The sequence below is a fragment of the Nilaparvata lugens genome, chromosome 7 (assembly GCF_014356525.2).
Source record: "Nilaparvata lugens isolate BPH chromosome 7, ASM1435652v1, whole genome shotgun sequence".
NCBI classification, from domain to species: domain Eukaryota; kingdom Metazoa; phylum Arthropoda; class Insecta; order Hemiptera; family Delphacidae; genus Nilaparvata; species Nilaparvata lugens.
Window position 1 is genome coordinate 36260983 of NC_052510.1, and position 23031 is coordinate 36284013.

A 23031-nucleotide genomic window follows, 5' to 3' on the forward strand; every position below is an offset into this window, starting at 1 on the left:
ATTGAATTTATCTAGAGTAGAGCTTAATTCAATGGAACTTTATTCTCCAACTACTCTCATTCAATTGCAGTCTGCAGTCTAGTTCACTTACTATTCATGTGATGCTCATTCGTTCAAATAACTTGTCAATTCAAAATCGGAACTGATTTGAGAGAACCGGAAGCTCTATTCTTACCTCTTCCAACTTTACTGTAACACCTTCAATAGATGAATGTTGTTCAGCCGTAGGTCACAACCTAAAATACCATAACATTACGTAGGCTTGTTAACCTTAAGCTGCGTTTACACTGTGTAACTTTGTTATAAAACATTGGTTATATAACAACTTTAACAAAAATTTTATGAATTCATTTAACTTGTTACATGTAACTTCGTGTTTTAAAACATAATTTCGTGTTATATATAACAAGTTTTCCCTTTAGCTATGTTTAAACTGTGTAACTTTGTTATAAAACTTTATGGTTATATAACAACTTTAACAAAAATTTAATAAATTCATGTAACTTATTACATGTAACTTCGTGTTTTATAACATAATTTCGTGTTTTATAACAAGTTTTTCCTTTCCCGCACGATGTCGGTGAAGATCAAAGAAAAAGTATAACTGTTTGTTACATGTTACATGTGTTATAAGAACGTTTTACTACTTATAACATGATACAAGTTATAGAATGGAGTTGAAATAGGTAGTGGGGGAAGTATCTGAATCATCAGCTGCTTACAGGCGCGGATCCAGGACTCTGACCTGGGGGGGGGCCGCCAGGGGACCCCCCACCTGAAAATTGTTGAGGTTTTTAATCGAGAACAGCATTAAAGAGCTTTATTTGTTGAAATTGATTAGATTTTTGAACTTGTTCATTTAAATGCTAAAGTCATGATACTTATTTCTGCAACTACAGTGCTTTAAATATACATTTATTCTTGCATTTTATATTGTAGTTTTGATTTTCAATATATTGTTTGGGTACATAAATTTCCTTGTGCTAGATACAGAGTGGCCTAAAAACATTGTATTTTCGGTTCATTTTCCAGTCTTTTTTATGTTATTTCCGCCATATCCTGTAATCGATCAGAAAAATTTGCTCCCGACTTTTATTTAGATTATTAAATTACTAATAAAATGAGATTATTCGGAACTTTCTATCCTCAATGAGTACTGACTTACAATTTTTCAAAAATAAGTAAAATTAGAAAAAAAATCATTTTGATGAATTTTAGTTTTTTATCTACAATATCTTCCGATTGTCACCATTTAAATGTATAATTCAAGATTCCTCTGAGCGTAGTTTTGTGCTCTACAGGCTCTATCTTATATATAGATTTTCAGGTAAACCTGACAACAATGATCCTGGTATTTTGGAAAACAACTGAGTTTTAGCTTCATTCATCATCAGCAACTCCATTGTCATCACATTCAGATTTCGCACCTAGTCTATATCATGGTGCATTAGATCACGTTCTTTGAGAATCACCCGTTATATGCTCTTAATTTAGTGGAGAGGCGCGTATTCATGAATCAAAATTTAATGAAAATTTAACAAAAAATCATGAATCTAACACCTCAAGAATCAAAATTTCAAACACTCATAACTTTTGACTTTGACACAATGATCAGATCTCATTGTACCACAGCTCATTCTTCTCAGCATGTCAAGGCGGTTCCAAATCACGCATTATATGTGAAATTCGACCTAAAAATAGAGAAATTCATCCTCGAGTGTACTTTAAACAGTATTTCAATTCACAAAAAAATGACTAATTTCCTTATTTAAAGCTGCATATTGTGAAATACTTCGTATAAAATTTCAAAATGTGGAAAAGTATTTCCTCTTTCCACTACAATAAAGAATACTTTCGATTCCAGTATTATTAGTCAGTTACAACCGATTTTAAAAAGGGCGATTCCAATTTTTCATTTTCTCGCGATTTTTCTGTTAATCAAGAGTCTGATATATCATAGAAACTCATGATTGATTCCAAATTGTAGACAATTCATTCTCTACGAGCTCATAATTGCCTAAAATTCATCTTGAATCACTGTTCCCTATTATAGCACTGCCTATAACGTTAATTTATGAGAAAAGTATCTTCGATTTCTTGATTTTTTTACGATCGAATCTTACATTACGATTATATTCTCCCATGTGCAGCAACTAAAACTGGTAGGAAAAAATTCAAATTCAATTCTAAAATTCAAGATCAAGTCTTTTTTATAATAATGGGTTACCGAGATACATAGCTTTGATTTGTTATTTCTTTGTGTATTGAAGTACTGGTTAATCTACACTCAGGAATGAATTTAATATTTTTCGATCGAATTCGACTCATGAATACTCATTAAGCATTTTTTTGAACCGCCTTGACCAGCCGAGAAGAATGAGCTGTGGTACAATGACATCCGATCATTGTGACAAAAGTTATGAGTGTTTGAAATTTTGATCCTTGAGGTGTTTGTACTATTTAGTACTTATGCGCCTACTTATGCGCGCCCGAGGAAAGAAAAATTGAAGTTTTAGGCGTTATTAATGTTATTTAAATAAACTTTATTGATCTATATCAAAGTATAATCAGTTTTCCTTCAAAGATTTTATACCAAACTCATCGGAAGTTCAAAATACGTTTCCAATCGGTAAAAGAAGTGATAAGTTTCAAATTTCCAATATATTTTCAAATAATTTTTAATAGATAAGATAGGACTATAAAGTTTGTTTATAATCTTAATGGCGGATTTGTACCACGTGACAGTCAATGGCCATACTTTGAGTAATATAGTTACTGTAGAGACCCACAAACTTGCTTTTGTTTTATAACATGTTACAAATTCCTTTTTGTCAATTAAACCTTTGTTGTATACAAAAGTTTTAAAACTTATTTTTCTAACAAAAGTTACATATAACCTGTTACATATAACAAAGTTACACAGTGTAAACGCAGCTTAGATGTTGCATAGCTATGCTTAGTATGGTATGCTTGGTGGAAACCATCTAATACCTAGATATTTGAGATGAATGATTCTACGGTAATATTTTATTGGATGTTTGAAAGAAAAATAAATCTTGTCATTATCTTGAATGAAATATCTTATCCACTTTAAGTAATATTATTTGAAAGTATTATATTTCCTATGAAAATCAACGGTTTTAGCCGAACCCAACATTGTATTTTTGTTTCAAGTAAATTGATTGATTCATAATAAAATATTGTTTGATAAATAAATTCATCTTGGTATTCGGTTCATCAGTCAATAAATATTCTAGAAAGATTCAGAGACTACCTATTTCCGTTGTCATATCGATGATTCACATTTAAGCTCATATAATTATCTGAACCAACATATTTCTCAATGAGAGCATCATTATGGAGTTCTGTATCTACTCTATTATCTAGTAATGCTACATTAAAATTCGATGTCACAGTTTGAACAGTTTCGAGAGGGATTGTTTGTGAAGCTGTTTCTCTAGTAGTGTTGGAAAGGTGTAAGAGCTTGATATCCAATTCAATTGAACGGTTGAGAGCAGCGTCGCGTTCATTCTGCAATTCTTTGATTCGATTTTTCAGTTTTTATATTTAAAGAGACAATGGCGTGTTTTTAATATTCACTCTAATGCCATACAATCGTATGCTACAGCGACTGTAGACCAGTAATTATCTTCACGCAATGTTAGTGAACGCCAGGGGATAGAAGTATTGCTAGATTTAGTGTTGAGAGTATGAAGAGGTTCGACTTCAAAATATTACCTGCGGTAGTTTTAATGAGCTTAAAGTTCAATATTATTTTTCCTGCATGCTTAAAGTAATTTTGTTATCGGAAAGAGCAATAGATGAATCATCTATGAAGTCTTCTAAAGTAGTTTATCAACGTTTCTAAGTACAGTATGCTGTACAATAGTAATTTTTGTGTTTTGTTTCTCAAAGAATATTTATTGAGACTACACAATGTTCGAAATCCTATTTGTAGAAGAGTTTTCAAATGAATAAAGTTATCTTTCATTCCTTTGCTCCCACTTTCTTGTTAAAAAAACATATGTTATGTATCGATGTGTTATAACACACTCTAAATAAACAAAAATAGTTCGCCTTTGTTCCTTCGAAACCGGCAAAGAAAGATAATTCTTATAATTTCCACTAATGTTTTTTTATACATTATCATGATTTATGTAGTAACATCAAACATTGATGAAGTGTTAGTAATATTTTGAAGTGCATATGAAATCGTTTATAAACTGGTTAGACAATCAGTCACAAAATACAGTATCACTTAGTTGCTATTACAAAATTATTGTGAAAATTACCTTGAACATAAACTGGGTTACCAACACCATTGGGAATCACATTTCTGAATTCATATTTAGCTAATTTCTTCACAGAACAATAGTTTCAATGAGTAAATTATAAAGGCTTTACAACAAATAGGAAAATAATAGAAAAAAATCTGGTGTGGCGCACTCACACAACTTTCCTTGCCGTTATGAAAATTTATCATCTGACGCTAGTGTACACGCGTATCTCAAGTCTACTATTCAAAGATCCAAGCCAGCTGGTGACAGGACAATAACGCTGGAGACACACGAAGTCTGCTATCTCTTCATAGTGAATGATTTAATAGAATCAACAGTTGCCAACAGTTTGCAATTGAAATAATAACATTATTTATAAGCTCGAATTTCGAGCTTATTTTAAATTTGAGGTGAAAATGTTATTGAACATAAATTGTAGAGATTCTCATGCTCAATCTTTTCCACTTGGAATTTTTTGTATAAATTGTATCTGAAGCCTGATAATTGGGAATCTAAAATCAAACTTTGCATAGATGGGGCGGAGCTACTGGAATTTTCACAGATATGTGACTTATGGCAGTTGATAGAGCTTATCAATGACTATTTTAGGTATAAATTCGTTGGAGCCGTTTTCGAGAAAATCGCGAAAACCCCTGTTTTTGACAACATTTTCGCCGCTATCTTGAATCGCATTTGATCGAAGTTGTTCGTGTCGGATCCTTATATTGTAAGGACCTTAAGTTTCAAATTTCAAGTCAATCCGTTAATTAGGAGATGAGATATCGTGTACACAGACGCACATACACACACACACAACACACACACACACACAACACACACACACACACACACCACACACACAACACACACACACACACACACACACACACACACACCACACACACACACACACACACACACACACACACACACAACACACACACACACCACACACACACACACACACACACACACACACACACACACACACACACACACCACACACACACACACACACACATATATATATATATATATAATATATATATATATAATATATATATATATATATACAGGGTGATTCTTTATTATGGTGAAATGATTTTTAATACGTGATAATAGAGGTAAAAATAAGAAAAAAGTTCTTATAAACATATATCCATAAACGCTTCATCAGCGAGCTATACAGGGTGAAAGATTTCGCCCGGAATTCAGTTCATTGGGACTAGTTTTTTGAAAAGTTATGCTGGATTCATATGGAAAAATATCTGAAAAATTGAATAAAATTAGTCTAGAAACTGTAGTGTGAGTAGTTTTTGAGAAAAAAGTTGAAATATGCAAAAAATCTAAGTGGAAAAACACAGACTTCTACGTTTGATGCCCAATAACTTTCTTTAATGACCAGTAAACAAATAATTTTTCGCAATGAAATTTTTAGAGAATTAAATTCTGAAAAGAATCATGTAAGCTGTATAAAGTAAATTTTAATAAATTTGAATAAAATCTATTCTTATTTTTAAGTAGTACATTACACCACAAATATTTGCTGTTTTATGAGAGAACTAATAACTTTTAAGTTGTAGCTGATTGCAAATAAAACATGTATTTTGATAACAGCTGTTCCAAAACAACTGATTTATTTTGTTTTAAATAAGAAAATATTTAAAAGAAATTATCAGCTGAAAATTATTTTCAGAAATATTTTAGCTCACTGTTGAACAAAAAAACAAACTGTAAGTTAGGCCTACTGTAACCGCGCTGTGTTTTTTGTTCAATCTATTAACCAGCTATTTGTAACCATTCCACTTTGCTTTTGTGTTGAGTGTTAACTTTTTAAAAAAATGGCAGGTAATTTTAGACATTATTCATACTCCGAATTAGCTGACATGCATTCAATGTATGGAATGGGACAGTACTGTAATAGTTCCGAAGCAAGACGTTTGTATCAAGAGAACTTTCCTAACCGAGTTCCAGGTTTGTCCAAGTTCAAGGTTTTTTGCCACTATTCATCAACGTCTGTCTGAAACAGATTCTTTGATATCCAAAGAGCACATTAATTTTATGCAGGCAGACCCCGATCTACTATGACTGTTGAGTTAGAAGAACAAGTTCCTAATGAAATTTATGAACATCCAGAGAAGAGCACAAGAGAATATTGTCAGTGAAGTTTAATGTCAATCAATCTATTATTTGGAGGATACTAAAAGAGCAACAATTACATCCATACCACCTCCAGAAAGTTCATACTCTATTGCCACGATACTGTATTCCCCGTGCTGGTATTTGCCGATTGTTTTTAGTAAAACTTGTTTACCCAAACTTTTTAACAACCGTTTTATTTACCGACAAGGCACACTTTACAAGAACAGCTATTGTTAACGTCCACAACCTACATACTATGGTAGATGAGAATCATCATGCCATCAATCCTAATCGTCAACAACATCAGTTTTCAGTAAACATTTGGGCAGGAATCATAGGAGATCATTTACTTCTGTTCGAGCTTCCTACCAGGCTTAATGGCATAATCTACTAGTCTTTTGGTATAAGTTTAATGTCATTTAGATATGCTACTTTCTTATAAAAAAACTTTACATAAAAAACCGAATATTTTATTTGCAATCAGCTACAACTTATGAGTTATTAGTTCTCTCCTCATAAAACAACAAATTTTTGTGGTGTAGTGTACTACATAAGAATACATTTTATTCAATTTATATTTAAATTTAGTTTAAACAGCTTACATAATTCTTTTCAGAATTAAATTCTCTACAATTTTTATTGCGAAAAATTATTTTTTTACTGGTCATTAAAGAAAGTTATTGGGCATCAAACGTAGAAGTCTGTGTTTTTCCACTTGGATTTTTTGCATATTTCAACTTTTTTCTCAAAAACTACTCACACTACAGCTTCCAGACTAGTTTTATTCAATTTTTCCATATGAATTCAGCATAAGTTTTCAGAAAACTAGTCTCCAAACAATTCAGCATCGGTGTATTTCACCAGAGGAACTGAATTCCGGGCGAAATCTTTCACTCTGTATAGCTCGCTGATGAAGCGTTTATGGATATATGTTTATAAGAACTTTTTTTCTCATTTTTACCTCTACTATCACGTATTAAATTATTTTACCATAATTATGAATCACTCTGTATATATATATATATTATATATATATATATTATATATATATATATATATTATATATATATATATATATAATATATATATATATATATATATATATAATATATATATATATATATATATATATATATATATATATATATTATATATATATATATATATATATATATATATATATATATATATATATATATATAATATATATATATATAACATGTCTAAAAAAACATAAGAGTTTGTAGGTATTGCGGATAAAACTAATAAGAAAACAAAAACTAATTGAATTCTGACAATTATTGCACCAGAATATTTAATAATTGTGGGTTGATAGAAAAATGAATAGAACAACCATGATGTTCCAACCCAATTGAGAGAGCATGATATCAACAAAGTTAATATCGCTTGATAGTATATTTTTTTAAACTGGCAAGCTAATGAAACTCTGAAACTACAAAGAAATAATTTTAATGTATCAAGTGTTTATTATTCAATTGTTATTTGTTAGCGAATTCTTCCTTGGATTTGATTTTTACTTTCCTTGTCCTATTACCATAGATAAGTAAGGAAAGTATTGCTTTCCGAAAAAAATTAAGGTACCCCCATTTCTAAAGTTCTATACGTTTCAAGGTTCCCTGAGTCCAAAAAAGTGGTTTTTGGGTATTGGTCTCTCTGTATATATATATATATATATATATATATATATATATATATATATATATATATATATATATATATATATTAATATAAATATAAAGAGGATACACACGACACGGATAGATTAAAAACACTTAAAAACTTACATTTAAAATTTGTCAATCAAATATATATATTATATATAGGAAAATATATATATTTTTTTTGTGATAGGAGGAGCATCCACCAGTAAGCTGGATTCAGCTGACAATAAAGATGAGAGGCCTCTGCCGAAAAGTAGCAGCGAATTGCCAATACGAGGTGTCATCGAGAGCAAGTTCATTCCGGAAGGCAAGTCGCAGGTCGGAGATTTGCTGTGGTTCGCCTCTGCCAAATTCTGCATCTCCTTGTTTCCAATTGTAAGTATTATAGAGTACTCTGTACGTTTATTAATTAGACAGAGTACTCAACTATGCGTTGAATAAATTGTATATCAGCTCTTGTATTGACATTACCAATAATTGTTCATTTTATACATTGCCTACGGTATTTAAGCACTGTAAAATATAAATTATTGCATTGATTTATTGAATGAACTATGAACGACTGTGAAATGCAAATTAAAGTCAAATGATAACTTTCCATCTATTCAGGGTAAACCCATAGAAATTGGTTTTTGAACAGCTAATTGATATAAATTCTTGGATTATTACGGCAATGAAAATTATACATGCAATAGATCGTACTGTGAAAGATATTGTCTGTTCATTTAGTGACTGAATCATCATCAACATCAGTGTTCTGCTCTTGGGCAGGTCCATAAATTTTTCTCCTTCACCATTCCTCTCTCTCCTGTGCGATTTTCTCCAGCATGAAGTATTTTCCCTCCTCCCTGACATCATCCACCATCTTCCCTCTCTTCCTTCCCTCCACAGCCCCTTTCCTCCCATTGCCGTCACATGGAGACCGCCATGCCTCAGCGAGTTCCGCTTCCTCCTTATCACTGCCATAATATTAATTTCCTCTCTTACTATACGCAGTACCCCTCATTCCGCATCCTAACCATCCAGCTGATTCTCTCCATCCTCCTCCACACTCACATTTCGAAGGCCTCCAATCTCTTCTCCTCCTGCCTTCTGAGCGTCCATGTTTCTGCTCCATATAAAGCCACGCTCCACACAAAGCACTTAGCCAACTTCTTCCGCAGTTCTGCTATTTGCATTCTGCTACACACCAATCTTCTTACCTGGCTGAATGCCTCCATCGCTCTCGCCTACTTTCACTTTTAAATCACATCGCATACCCTCTTCAATCAGACATCCAAGGTACCTGAATTATGATACCTGTTCAATGCGATGCAATCCTATGTTGATTGTTGCTTTCTCCAGAGTCTTTTGAAACTGTGATTTCAACCATAGTGACTGAAACTGAGTCAATCTGTGTATCTATATTGTGTTTTTTAGACTGTACATTTTTATTAGTTTTTTTATCGGCTACTTGTTCATTTTATTTATTCTTTTCAACCTGACACTGCGATGAAACTGGGTTTTAAACCTACAACTCATTAATCCTGTGTACAATAAGCTGTATTGAATTTTGAAATTTTTGAGATTTAATTTGCAGATGTTAAAGTTTGCTTATGGCACTGTTTAACGCAGCCTGTAGTGGATATTTCGGAATGGATTAGTGTGCCTGGAGGTAGGACGACGTTTCCGATACCACTCAAAAACAGCTTGCAGACTCCGCTGTCAGCTTCGACTAGATTTCATCTACTTTTCGAAGCCGAGTTCTGTGCCTTCGAAAGGCAGACCTACTCTTTTCATGTGAGTACAACTATCAAACTAGTAAGCCCCCTGGACTGAATAACTCGCTCATGAACTAACATTCTGATTATTGAATTTATTTAAAGTATTACACAACACATATAGTTATATTGAGAGCCTATCATTTTTTTGTATGAAAAAGGACGAAGAGGACTGTAAATTTTGTTATCCAACGAACTTGATCTGTAAGAACGTTCAAAGAATTTATTCAAAATTTGAAGCGATCAAAGCGTTCGAAAGTTATTGTAGAAAATACAAACATACAACGATTTCGGGCTTGAGCCAAAGTAGAGGAGCTCAAGAACGCTTTTTACTTTCCTTGCCCTATTGCCATAGGTAAGGAAAGTATTGCTTCCCGAAAAAAATTAAGGTACCCCAATTTCTAAATTTATATACGTTTCTCGGTCCCCTGAGTCCAAAAAAGTGGTTTTTGGGTATTGGTCTGTATGTGTGTGTGTGTATGAGTGTATGTGCGTCTGTGTACACGATATCTCATCTCCCAGTTAACGGAATGACTTGAAATTTGGAACGTAAGGTCCTTACACTATAAGGATCCGACACGAACAATTTCGATCAAATGCAATCCAAGATGTCGGCTAAAATGGCGAAAATGTTGTCAAAAACAGGGATTTCGCGATTTTCTCGAAAACGGCTCCAAAGATTTTGATCAAATTCATACCTGAAATAGTCATTGATAAGCTCTATCAACTGCAACAAGTCCTATATCTGTAAAAATTTCAGGAGCTTCACCCCATCTATGCAAAGTTTGATTTTAGATTCTCAATTATCAGCCTTCATATACAATTTAAACGAAAAATTTCAAGTGGAAAAGATTGAGCATGAAAATCTCTGCAATTTATTTCCAGTAACATTTCCACCTAAAATTGAAAATAAGCTTGAAATCCGAGAAAATGTGATTATTAAATTGCAAACTGTTGGCAACTGTTGGTTCCATTAAATCATTCACTACGAAGAGATAGCAGACCTCGTGTGTTTCCAGCGTTATTGACCTATCACCAGCTGTCTCATATCTTTGAGACAAGTCTCAGTAGACTTGCGATGCGCGAGTACACTATCGTCAGGTGATAAATTTTCATAACGGCAAGGAAAGTTGTGTGAGTGCACCACACCAGATTTTTCAATTATAATGTCCTATTATACTGCGTTATTAAGTTTGTTGTTTCATGAACCTTAAGCTATGATGGTCCCCTAGGCAATCAAAATAAAAAGTAATTCCATAATTTCAAGAATCTATGTGTTGATTGGAATCTTATTGTGCATTTTTTACTTATGTATTATTCATAATTAGTACATTATATTCATTGTATTGTTTTTAATTTGATAAATTAAATTTGACTTTGAATATTGGACAAAGTCCAATATTGGACAACATAATTTTATTCTCTAATAATGGCTAATTTAAGCCAGATAACCATGAAGCCAGTATTCGTACTGACTGGAAGAGAAGGTGCTGAGCAACCATGGTGATGGAGCTTTTCTGTCTCCCAACTAGCCAGCTATAATTATAGTAGATTTTTCGACTTTTCCACTTTTTGTGATTGAATGATTTCGATATAGAGTTCCAAGAGAAAATGAATGGCGAAAATTGCACATTGATATCTCAACCCGTATAGTTTGTTGGTGTAAACGTTGTAAATTATATGTTGTGATCATGTATCATGAAGGTCTGTCTGTGTGATAGCTTCCAAATAGCCTCAGCTGATGTTGAATGGAAAAACTGTTGTAATTACTTACAATGAATTCTTCAGCTGACCAAATGAGTAATCAAAACACATTTTTCTCTTATACACTTTCAATGTTATTTGTTATATCCTGAGAAAGGACGAAGGAGTAAGTCAATTTTGTTGTCCAACGAACTTGACCTGTAGAAAGGTTCGAAGAATATGTGTCCAAAATTTGAAGCTGTGATCAATTTTTCCTAAAGATATTGTAGAACATCATACAAACAGACGGACAACGACTTTGGCCTTCAGTAAGTCAAAAGTGAGAACTCGCTAACGCTCGTTCAATTATCGTTCCATAAGACTTGAAGGTTGAAGTCTTTCAATACTAGATTAAAATCATTCTCTCAGATTGACAAATGAGTGAGATCCTAATTTACGAAATACTAAAAAAAACTTCACCTAAATTTCCTTGAAGAAAAACTTCTTTGTCCTTCTTGTTAACTTCATTATTGAAAATAATATCTATATAAATGGAAAAAATTGAGGAACGAACTAAGAAATTCTATTCATATTATACTAGCAAGGGTCAAATTAAAAACTTGATAAACTGAAAACTTGACATTCTGAAATCCTGAAGAATCTAAAGTAGGTCCTAGTAAAAGTAAAGTCCTATAATCATCCTCGGTAAATCGAGAATCTATTTGCAAATTTTCATGTTAATCAGTCCAGTAGTTCAGAAGTGATAATGCGTCATTCATGTATTTCCTATCTCGTATGTGATATTCATTTTTTTCTTTCATTATATAATAGATAACTGAAGAAGACATAATACTTGAATACCTCACAGTCTCATATTGATTTTTTTCAATACATCAGTTTTAGTATTTATTAGATCCTCCTCAATTTGAATCAGACAGCCTTTTATTTCCTCAATCCCAAACAAAATACCTACAATATTCGTGTCACTCCGAATTTGTGTCTGGTAATACATTATAACTGAAGAATATAAATTATTACTGTAGTCTGTCCAAACAGGTGTGAGCTCTGAAGGATTAGGCCGACCCTCCAAAAAGTACCCACCACCAAACTCTAGCCAAAGCTTAGAGTTGTCACCGTGTACAACTACACCGGTACAATGTACCGTGTTTGGACTCATTTTGAAAGGAATGATATGTAGATTTCAGTAATTAGAGTACAAATTAAGAATAGTTAACAGTTAGAGAAAAGTAATTTCTCAGCACAAGGAATACTTGGAGATTTAATTCTATATTTTGTGAATATTTGAAGTTTGGTTTTTGTTTTAACGGAAGTTTCATTATCAATTTATCTAAATTTGAAACTCTTTGTTTTATTCTGATTCATAGTTTCAGATTGAAGATTATTTTGGTGTTGAAATTGAAGTGAACATAACCTACATAATATTTGGACGATTTGTGACAAAATCAGGAAATTGAAGAAGTTTTGGGCAATAGCCTGTTTTTTCTTTTCCGACTATTGTATTGTTCGCTCTATCTAATAAATAAATAAATAAATAAATAGCACAGGCATTCTATTGGTTTCAATTGAATTGTTCTTCGTTCATTCCTAGAAAACCCAATAGCGCAGGTAGGCAGGACGTGTGTGCCTGCGCGTGGGGGAGCGAGGGTCAGCTTAATCCTTCAGGGCTCACGGCTGCTTGGACAGACTATAATTTCATTGTGACCTATTCATGTTTTTCTTATGAATTCCAATGATACAAGATAAAACCTATGTCCATTTCATTTGTACTGGTTGCGGAATTTTACATCAAATAATTATTTGATGAAATCCAAGTTCAATCATAAAGAAAACAACTTCCTTCAAAAAATAATTTATAATACGTTTCGAGGGAAAAAGTCAAGAACAAAAAAAATTGGGATTCGATCCGAGAAACATTCTCTCCGAAGCCGAGTGCTTTACCTCTACACCACGGCTCAATTCAAAATTGAATGTCTTGTAACAACGTTATAACCTCCTTATAAAAAAACACATTCCACAACAATGTATGCCATATTGCCGTATGAAACTTCATGTCGCATAAATAAAATTTTAACATTCATTCTGAAAAATCTAGTAGGAAAATTGAAATTTGAGCTTCGAGGTGCACGAGATTGATATTTTTAGAATCTATGTGCAAAATTTGGAGATCGAAATCATTCCGGTTTCTCCGGTATGCAATCCACAAGATGACATGTTTTGATGCGAACAAACACAACCCTACTCTCTCTTATTATATAGATTTTATTTATTGAAGAACTTCACATTCAATGAAAGTAGCTAGACTATATATCAATACGATTGTAAACTTCATATTCACTTCATCCTCCTCTGTACTCTCGTGGTTCTCTCATGATTTATCTTGTACTGTAGAAAAACAACTTGGAAATGACATTAATATGTCGAAACATGTGATGAATGAAATATTTTTTAAATGGGTACTGGATTTTCAATTTTCAGTTACTTATTACCTATCTATCTACCTACACTAACCATTCAAATCTATTCTTCAATTCCCATCTATGATCATGATATTAATGAAGAATGAATAACTTCTATACTACTATTTTTCAATCATATTCATTGTCATATTGTCGCTAGTAGAACAATTCTTGCTCTTTCTTGCCGTATCAAAAATCTCGTAAGTTTCTGAATATATCTCAAGTTAATATTGGCAGGTGGAAGAATTCGGCGCAGCTAAGGCGTGGCATGCTGGCGATTCGTTCTCCTTACTGATTGAAACTGACGAGGATCATCTCGCTCGGTTGATGGCTGGATTCATGCTCAACACAATACACATCTCAAGTGGCCTGGAAATCGTTCGCATCCAATGTGAGCTCCAAATATTCATCTTTTCTCTAATATATTTTGTAAATTACTAAATGAATATTTCAAACACCATTCATATTCCCTATATTCAGTCCTGTTAACTAACTATTTCACGGTTGGCACCTTATTTTCCTCTCTAATCAAATAACCTTTATCGTCAGACTGGTTAAAGCAGCTAAGGATAGAATTGTGAATGACTCTGAAAGAAGAACTAAGTATTTTTAATTTTTGGCTAGGCCTGAAACTGATATTTTATGTTTTTGGAGACGAGGGTCTAAAGTTAAATATCTATAGTAGTAGTATTACAACCCCATTGTTATAGAATATAGCTGACTATGCATTGTCTTCTTTATGTCTCAATTAATTATTTTCAGTTAGTTCTACTCAAACTCTTGACGAGAGCACTCGGCTCCCGAAATTCTTTAATTCGGTATTTTCTGTAGTTGTAGTGTTAATAAAGTTTCAATTTTTAAAAACTCAGTCGTGTCGTCCAATCACTTAACTGGCGCCCGAACTTACGTCGCGGAAAGTTTTATCGTTGTATCCATCCACGTTCATTAAACTCGGATACAAGACTTTTTATCTTGTGCAACGAAAAAACTTTGAGTTTCACCTCTTCATCCGTGAACCAACCCATATATTTTCTCCAACGAGAAACTCATAGTGAAAGTGACTCGACTTCAAAATCCAAAATCTACCACTCAACTACAAAATTATTCTCCAACGAGAAAACAAAGTCAAGTGTTATCAGAATAAACTCAAACTTTCAAAAATTTCTTCAACAAGAACTTAACTTTCACCAGTGTTAATAAGTGTAAATCAAATCAAACTACAAAAACGAAAACGACTTCAAGTACTTCTCAATGGAAAACCATCATCAAGCTGTTATCACCATCACGCTGTAACCGTATCCAGCCTAGCAGTTAGTTCAACCCCACGCTGGCCACCGCAGGAGACGAGAGGACTCTACAGAGGGACCGAGATCTCGCCTCCTACAGGAGGATTTCTGCTGTCCTTATATCATCTGAAGGAGAAGACGACGCCGACGCTGACGCTGACGACAACCGAAACATCACCCACCAACCTCAATCGACTGTGAGTAATTTCGTTATATCTCATCCTCAACCAAACCCTAAATATCTCGAAACAAATTCCTCATGACATTCTTAAATTCATACCCCATTATGATGGTACTTGCTATAAGCTACCACATTTTATTAGTACTTGTAATGAACTATTAGTGTCCTATTTGTAAGCAATATATGGACGGCGGGAGAAGCCTCCACCAAATATGTAAGCATGATGTGCTTACAAACCAAATATGTAAGGGGAAAAGAACTATGAATACAAGAAATGAACAGAATAACTAGAACTTTAATGAGTCTTTAACATATTTACATTTGAACAAAACAGGATTAATTTGATTATAAAACAATATTTTATATGAATTAATGGGGAAACACTCGCTTGCAGCTAATGAGGATTCAATGTTTGTGGTTATGAAAAATTTAAGAACAATGATTCAATAGTCACCTACCTTTTTGAAATAGCTTCCCACTTTGGCATCCACTGGTATTTCGCGGCGTTAATTATTAATTAAAAATCAAAATAACTGATCTAATGAAATGGGTTCAGATCCCGTCCTATTCAATAATACAATTCTCTTTAAACTGCCCGAACTGCGACAGGAAAACTGTATTATAAAACAAGAGCAAAATCTGTCCCCTTCACCAGAACAGCCGGACTTTACCCACAGTCCTATCGAACGAGCTCACACACTCTCACACTGACCAAAAGTAAAATTTTGGGTATTAAATATAACTAAGTCAATGCCAAACATGAAAGCCATTTCAAGTACATATTTTTATCTGTCGCACAAGCGGCACGTTTGTTATTAAAAACAAAAGAGAAGCTACATTAATTTTGACAACAAATGAAATAAACAATCTTTCTGTCGATGACAAAAATTGTTCAAAGACAAAAACACTGTTCATTAAACTTTTACAATTTAAAACTCTAAAATCCTGATCAATATGAGATAAATATATGATTCATATATATGTCCCATATGACCAGGTGACACATCACCCATCCCGCTGAAAGACTCGTCCCTGAGTCTGTAGTAAAGAGGGGAACAAAAAAATAATGAATAATAATCAAACAAAATAATATACTCCGGAAACAAACGTGTGCCTGATTGACTTGATAATGCTACTATACATTGAAATCAAACATTTACATAGAAAGGTAGGTTACTCAAACTAAATTACAAAGATTCAAATCAATTTCAAATTGAAACTATGCTGTACAAACAATAGTTCTCAAAATAAATTAAATTTTCAACAAATACAATTCAAATTTTAGGGGTTCTGGAATGTAGATAGGTTAAAGTAGTTCTCAAAGATGTAGATGATATTTCAATGTTCTGAGCGATGAACTGGTAGTCGTCCTTGTATGTGAAGTCCTTCCATTTTTGTCCGATTCTTGTATGTCCGCTGTTCGTCGATGATCATTATAGTTTCCACAACTCCTTCAGACCTCCAGCCACAGGTACAAATTGAACCATGTACCAAAGATAAGATGACGATCGTAAGGTATCCAAGGTTGAAGTCGAGCCGTCTCTCAACTGTCAAAGAAATCTCTCGCAGCTCAGTTCGCAAGTAGTAGCATGTGTGTGTCCAACCAGTAATAGGCTACGGTAGTTAAGTAGTCACTGGATAGTAATTCATCCAACTGCCATCCAATCGAGCCGCCAAAATAATGAAATCTCCAAGCATCGAAATTCATCTGTTATGATTTCCACAGAAGATGAAGTTTGTTCTTCGTTATACGGAAGCTCTGATTAGCGCCTGATGTCCTCTCCGTTGGTGAGTAGTGTACAGCATACTACGTGATGAAAATTCAGGCCCTGCTTGTGTTAACAGCCAAATGTCTCTGCTTGCATAATATCCTCCAGATCTTCAGGAGAATCGATCTCGTAGAGTGTAGTGACAATTCACAAGTCGCCTTGCGCTGAAGCTGAAGTCATTTCGAAGAAGCCCGTGAAGTCCTTGAGTGCTTGAGTCATTGAGTCCATGAAATCCCGCGATGTCCCGAAGTCCTCGAGGTGAAGTCCACCTACTCCCGCAAAGTCCGAAGTCGAGAAGATGTAATATGAGAACTACTACTTATAGGAATATGAATGAGTATAAGAAATTTCAAATCTAATTCAAGGAAAATTTTTAGGAAAGGATAACCCCTTTACAATTATAATAAATTCTACTGTATAAAAAAACAACTTTCAAAATCAAACTACTAAACTTTCCATTATGCAATCATAAAACTCTACAGCTAACTTTAAACAACAAATCTCAAATTCAAGAAAATAACTTCAAAGGTGAAAAATCAAATTCAATTTAAATAAGAATGTGAAAAAAACACGACCACAGTATCATTAAACAAAAAAAAATCAATAAAAAATTTATGAGAAATAAGTATTTCAGCTCAAAAATGATGAAATAAGCCAAGTAACGACCATAATATTTAACAAATTTCGAATTCGATAAAATGACTTGAAAAAAATCAATAAAGATCAAGTTCAAAAATACATGAATTAAGTAGAAAACTATTTGACAACTTTCTGTACATACTATGAAATTCGACCATTATTAACATTAACAATAATATTCAAAACAATAATTGAATAAAAGGTAATTAATTTCTGATTGAAATCTTAACAAAATAAATAATTGATTGACTGGACGTGATTAGTTTCATGTTATTTACTTTAAATAAAAGAAACCTATAATAAAAGACCACATTAATTAATAAACAAAATTCATAAACTCTGGAGTCATGTCTGAAATCAAAACAAAACGTTAGTTAACAAGTCAAATTACAGTAGCCTAGTAAACGTGACAAATAATCCAATTGCTGACATTGACCTCAACTCGCAATAATTCAAAATGCCTGACCTTCAATAGGAGCATGTATGATCTTTAAAAAAAATTTCAAACATTATATCAAAACCTGTTAGGCTTCAAATTGCATTAATAAAATATCCTAGAACCAAGCGTGGTAAAAATATAAAGATTTATATCATTAATTTTCCATCTCCAAAGCCTAATTGCAGCCTTTTCAACCATAATATATTAATAATATTACAAATAGGAGAAATGTTGGAAAAGTAATCAATAAAACTCGTACTCCAAATCTCAAGTACACTTAATAATTATTTATAGTAAAATTAGACTCAATAACGAAATATAATGTATCATATCCAAAAATCCTATATCAAAACTCAAATCCTAAATCCTAAAATTGAAAAGTTCATTATTAGTAAAAATATCAAGATTATCCATTGCTCAAACGCAATCTCATATTAAAATAAATCAAGAACTAATATATGAAAATATTATCACTAGGACTATTACTAACAAATACCAAGAAAAGCCAAAATTTTCTTCCATTATTAGATATCGAATATTACACTGATCAGTGTTGATAATTGAATTACAATTATTATAAATTAGCTAAATGCCTCATTCTACGAGCAATACTGTCTCATGCAATACATTCGCTGAGTCTGCTTTTCTATTCTCGATTGATTTGTTTGCAGGCCTGATTTCTTATTATTATTGTTCAACTGAGACACGTCTCCTAAAACATTCTCACTACCCGATTGTAATAAGATATCCGAAATGTCATAATATTTTTCGACTGAGTTCTCATTAACAAATTCATCTGGTCCACTTTTTTTATTCTTCATATCATTCGGATAATTACAATAATTCAAATCTGACTCTGTATTTTCACCTTCACTGTTCACACAAATCGCTGATTCACATTTTTTTCTGTAATCGGTTCAATATACTATTTTCATGGCCTGGCTCTTGTTTATCGATAATTGATTCATGCCTCCTGTTAACAAAATGTTTATTATCGTCAGTAATACTTTTCAGCTCCAAGCATGAGTCAGTAATATTTCGTTCAACACCATTATTTGCTGATCCACATTTCTGGCTATAATTCATTTTAATATCTCCTAGATCAATCTCGTGTTTATGGAAGATTGAATATTTCTTATCATCCGTATTAGAATATTTTCTTCTAACATATATTCCATTGTGCCTAACACCTTCCAAAGTAGAACCTGATTCAGTGACTATACAACTTCCTAATTCATTCCTTGAAATATCATTATTTGATTGACCGCCGTCTAAAACATTTCCATCAATATGCGTAGTACTAAATTCCTGTGTCCTATCAGTAAAATATGCTTTCTTACGTCTAGCATTTTCCGAAAACTTTCTGCCATCAAAAGAACACACTCTAATATCATAGCCTTCTTTTTCACAAATTCTATGCATCCTTTTATAAACCCGATAAGCATAATTAACGTTGTAAAAACAATTCCGCGTAAAATGATTATGTTTACCACAAACTTTACATTTCTTACGTCTTATTTTTCTATTAGTCCTATTATTCACGAGACTAACATTCTGATGCATCTTGACTCCTCTAGATTCACAATCATTACGCATACCAGAGTTCACATAATTTTCAAACGGCCTGTTATCGATCGTAAAAGAAAAATCCAAGTCACTTTCCGATAAATCCAATAATTCTTCCTTAATGATTTCCATATCTTCATCCTCTTTGTAAATTATATCCTCCTTATTCAAATCACAATCATTACAAATAAGAACTTCATCCAACCCATTTTCAATCTCGAAGTTACTAACATGACAATATACATCCACTTCATTTGAAACATAATAATTACAAGAATCAAAATCATCAGAGATAATAGCATTTTCAAAACGATTCTCAATTTCAAACTCATTTCCGATTTCCAATAGTTCTTCAAATTCTGGTTCCATATTATCATTAATTACTTGCAACTGTCCAAATTTCCACTCATTCAAATACTGACATGATAATTCATATTTCTCAATATTTTTAAACAATTCTACGATAGTACTATTTGATAACATTATAATTCTTTCAAATATATTTGAAGACAACCCTCTTAAAATTATCCTGATAATCCGAGATTCATGCATATTCGAATCTACTTTTCTACATAGGGATAAGACTCGTGCTACAAAATCTCTACCATCTTCTTCAAATTCCATGCTACAAGTATCTAATTCCTTTTCTAGTTTCCACAATTTGAGAGGAGATTGAAAGAAATTAACCAATTCTTCTTTCACTGGCATATATTCAAATTTGTTCTGTTGAGTCAAATCGTTCTCAATAACATCAAAATAAATCTCAGCACTTCCTTTCAAACAAAACCGCAAGTATAATAAATTATCCTTTTCATCCCAACCATTCGCTAAGGCAACCTTTTCAAAATAGTTGAAAAAATCATCAATATCAAATTTTCATCTTTTCCATCAAAAAATTTCGGTAATAGTAAAGGTCTAAGTTTTTTCCATTGTTAATCTGTTCCAATCCAATTCTATTCAATAATAAATAATAAATTTCCAATTAATCTGGTTCCAATAATCATAAACTCTCCATATCTCAAATATCGAAATCTCTCCAATAATAATAATAAATTTATCCTATTCAATCATTTCTTAATAATCATTAATTTCTCATCTTATCATAAATATCTAATTCTTTCTAATAAGAATTGATAATAAATCTTGCAATCGTACAAAATCTTCAACTGCCATAGCTTTTACAATTCAATATCTCCAAATCAATAATCGTAAATCTTCAAATATCGTGAAAAGGCAAGCTTAATTGTCATCTACTGTTGGTAAATTCGGCTTCCATCATATAACGTTGCACATATATTTCTGACGAGATATTTACAATGTCTTTAAAGACTATAGATCGGTGAACTTTCCAATCGAAAAATAATAGTTTAAAACTTTCAACTAAAGGGAGTTTGGCAAACACTCTTCCAAACGTAGGTTTATGGTGTACGATTTAACATTAACGAAAAAATAATAATTTGAAGAACGATTTTCTTCTGGGAATGATCGACGAATAATATCAATCCCGACTCGAGGCAAGCTATTTCAAAGCGAGACTGAACTGAAAGAAAAAACCTACCGGCTAGTGAGCGCGACGCACTCAAGTGAAAGAAATACGAACTGAACGAGGAGCGCGCGTCCAATTCAAAAACGAAAAATGAAAACTAGAGCTGGCTCCAACATCCCCCCCCGGCTGAAAAGCTATTTTCAGACAAGGCTAGAGAACAAAGAAACGAAAAAAACAATGAATAAACGACGAAAGAAATAAAAATAAAACAAAACGAGAATAAAACAAAAAATGCAAAAGGAAAATTATTGAGTAGGCAACGGATACAACTTTGTAGCCGGCCTTTTGAAGCGACCATTGGCGCACCGCACCATAGCCACTCGAACGACACCGTCAGCACCGGGAAATACTTCCTCAATCACCCCCAGAGGCCATTTCAACGGTGCGACATTTGGTTGATCCACTAGGACGATTGTACCAACCGTGAGAGGGGTGGAATCCTTACACCATTTCACACGGGTTTGTAATTCATGTAAGTATTCTTTGCGCCAACGACTCCAGAAAGACTGAACCATTTGATTGACTAATTCAAACCGATCCAATCGATTCATTGGACGATCTTCCACATTTAACATAGGAAGGTACTTAAGAGGTGTCAAAGTGAGAAAATGAGCCGGTGTGAGGGCGAGGGGTTCACTCGGATCCGCGCTCATTTGACATAACGGGCGTGAGTTAAGTACAGCCTCAATTTGAACTAAGACAGTGTTCAATTCTTCGTAAGTCAACAACTGGTTACCAATAACTCGAAACAGGTGTGACTTTACTGATTTTATATTCGCCTCCCAAAGACCGCCGAAGTGAGGTGAACCTGGCGGGATGAAATTCCACTCAATGCTATGATCAGCAAGTTCATTCTGGAGCAGGTTTTGATATTCCTTGGAGTTCAGCATCCGTGACAATTTTATTAGCTCATCATAGGCGCCGACGAAGTTGGTACCATTATCGGAATACTTGACCTTACAAGGACCTCGTCGAGCAAGGAAACGGCGAAAAGCTGATAAGAACATTTGGGTCGATAAGTCCGAAACTAATTCAATGTGAACGGCTTTAGTTGCCATACAGACAAAAAGACAAATGTACGATTTAAATATGAAAGGATTCCGACGCCTGGCCATGGTGATTCGAATGGGTCCACCATAATCAACTCCACATTGGACGAATGGTTTAGACGACAGAGTTCTACAGGCTGGCAGATTGCCCATTTTCGGTGGTGTAAGAGTGGGACGATAGTGAAAACACTTGTTACATTTTCGTACATGACTCCTTATAAGGACACGGGCTGATAAAATCCAATATTTTTGTCTCAAAATAGACGCCAATAAATGAGGTCCAGCGTGACAGTGCTTTTCATGAAAATAATCAATCAAAAGCGTGACCAATGGATCATTTTTCGGTAATATAATCGGATGACAGCTGTCATAATTCAACTCAGAATTTTGTAAACGTCCACCCACACGAATAATATCATGATCAAGAAAGGGTGACAGTTGTTGAAGATGAGAAGTACATTCTTTCCCAGCTTTCAATTCCAGTAATTCTTTCGAAAAATGAATTTTTTGTACACTTTACACAAATGTTTTTCCG

General features: G+C 33.3%; 1 protein-coding gene across 2 annotated transcripts in view; it reads left to right on the forward strand.

Annotated features, from left to right (window-relative positions):
• LOC111058010 (biotin--protein ligase) overlaps positions 1–23031 on the forward strand; it is a 98410-nt gene that overhangs the window by 14535 nt on the left and 60844 nt on the right. The window contains exons 3-5 of one of the 2 annotated variants that reach the window (XM_039432641.1): positions 8292–8476; positions 9716–9880; positions 14259–14412. In XM_039432641.1, the coding sequence (XP_039288575.1) occupies positions 8292–8476; positions 9716–9880; positions 14259–14412 (504 nt within the window). Of the gene's footprint in view, positions 1–8291; positions 8477–9680; positions 9881–14258; positions 14413–23031 lie in introns of both variants that reach the window. The other variant, XM_039432642.1, reaches the window with a different exon arrangement.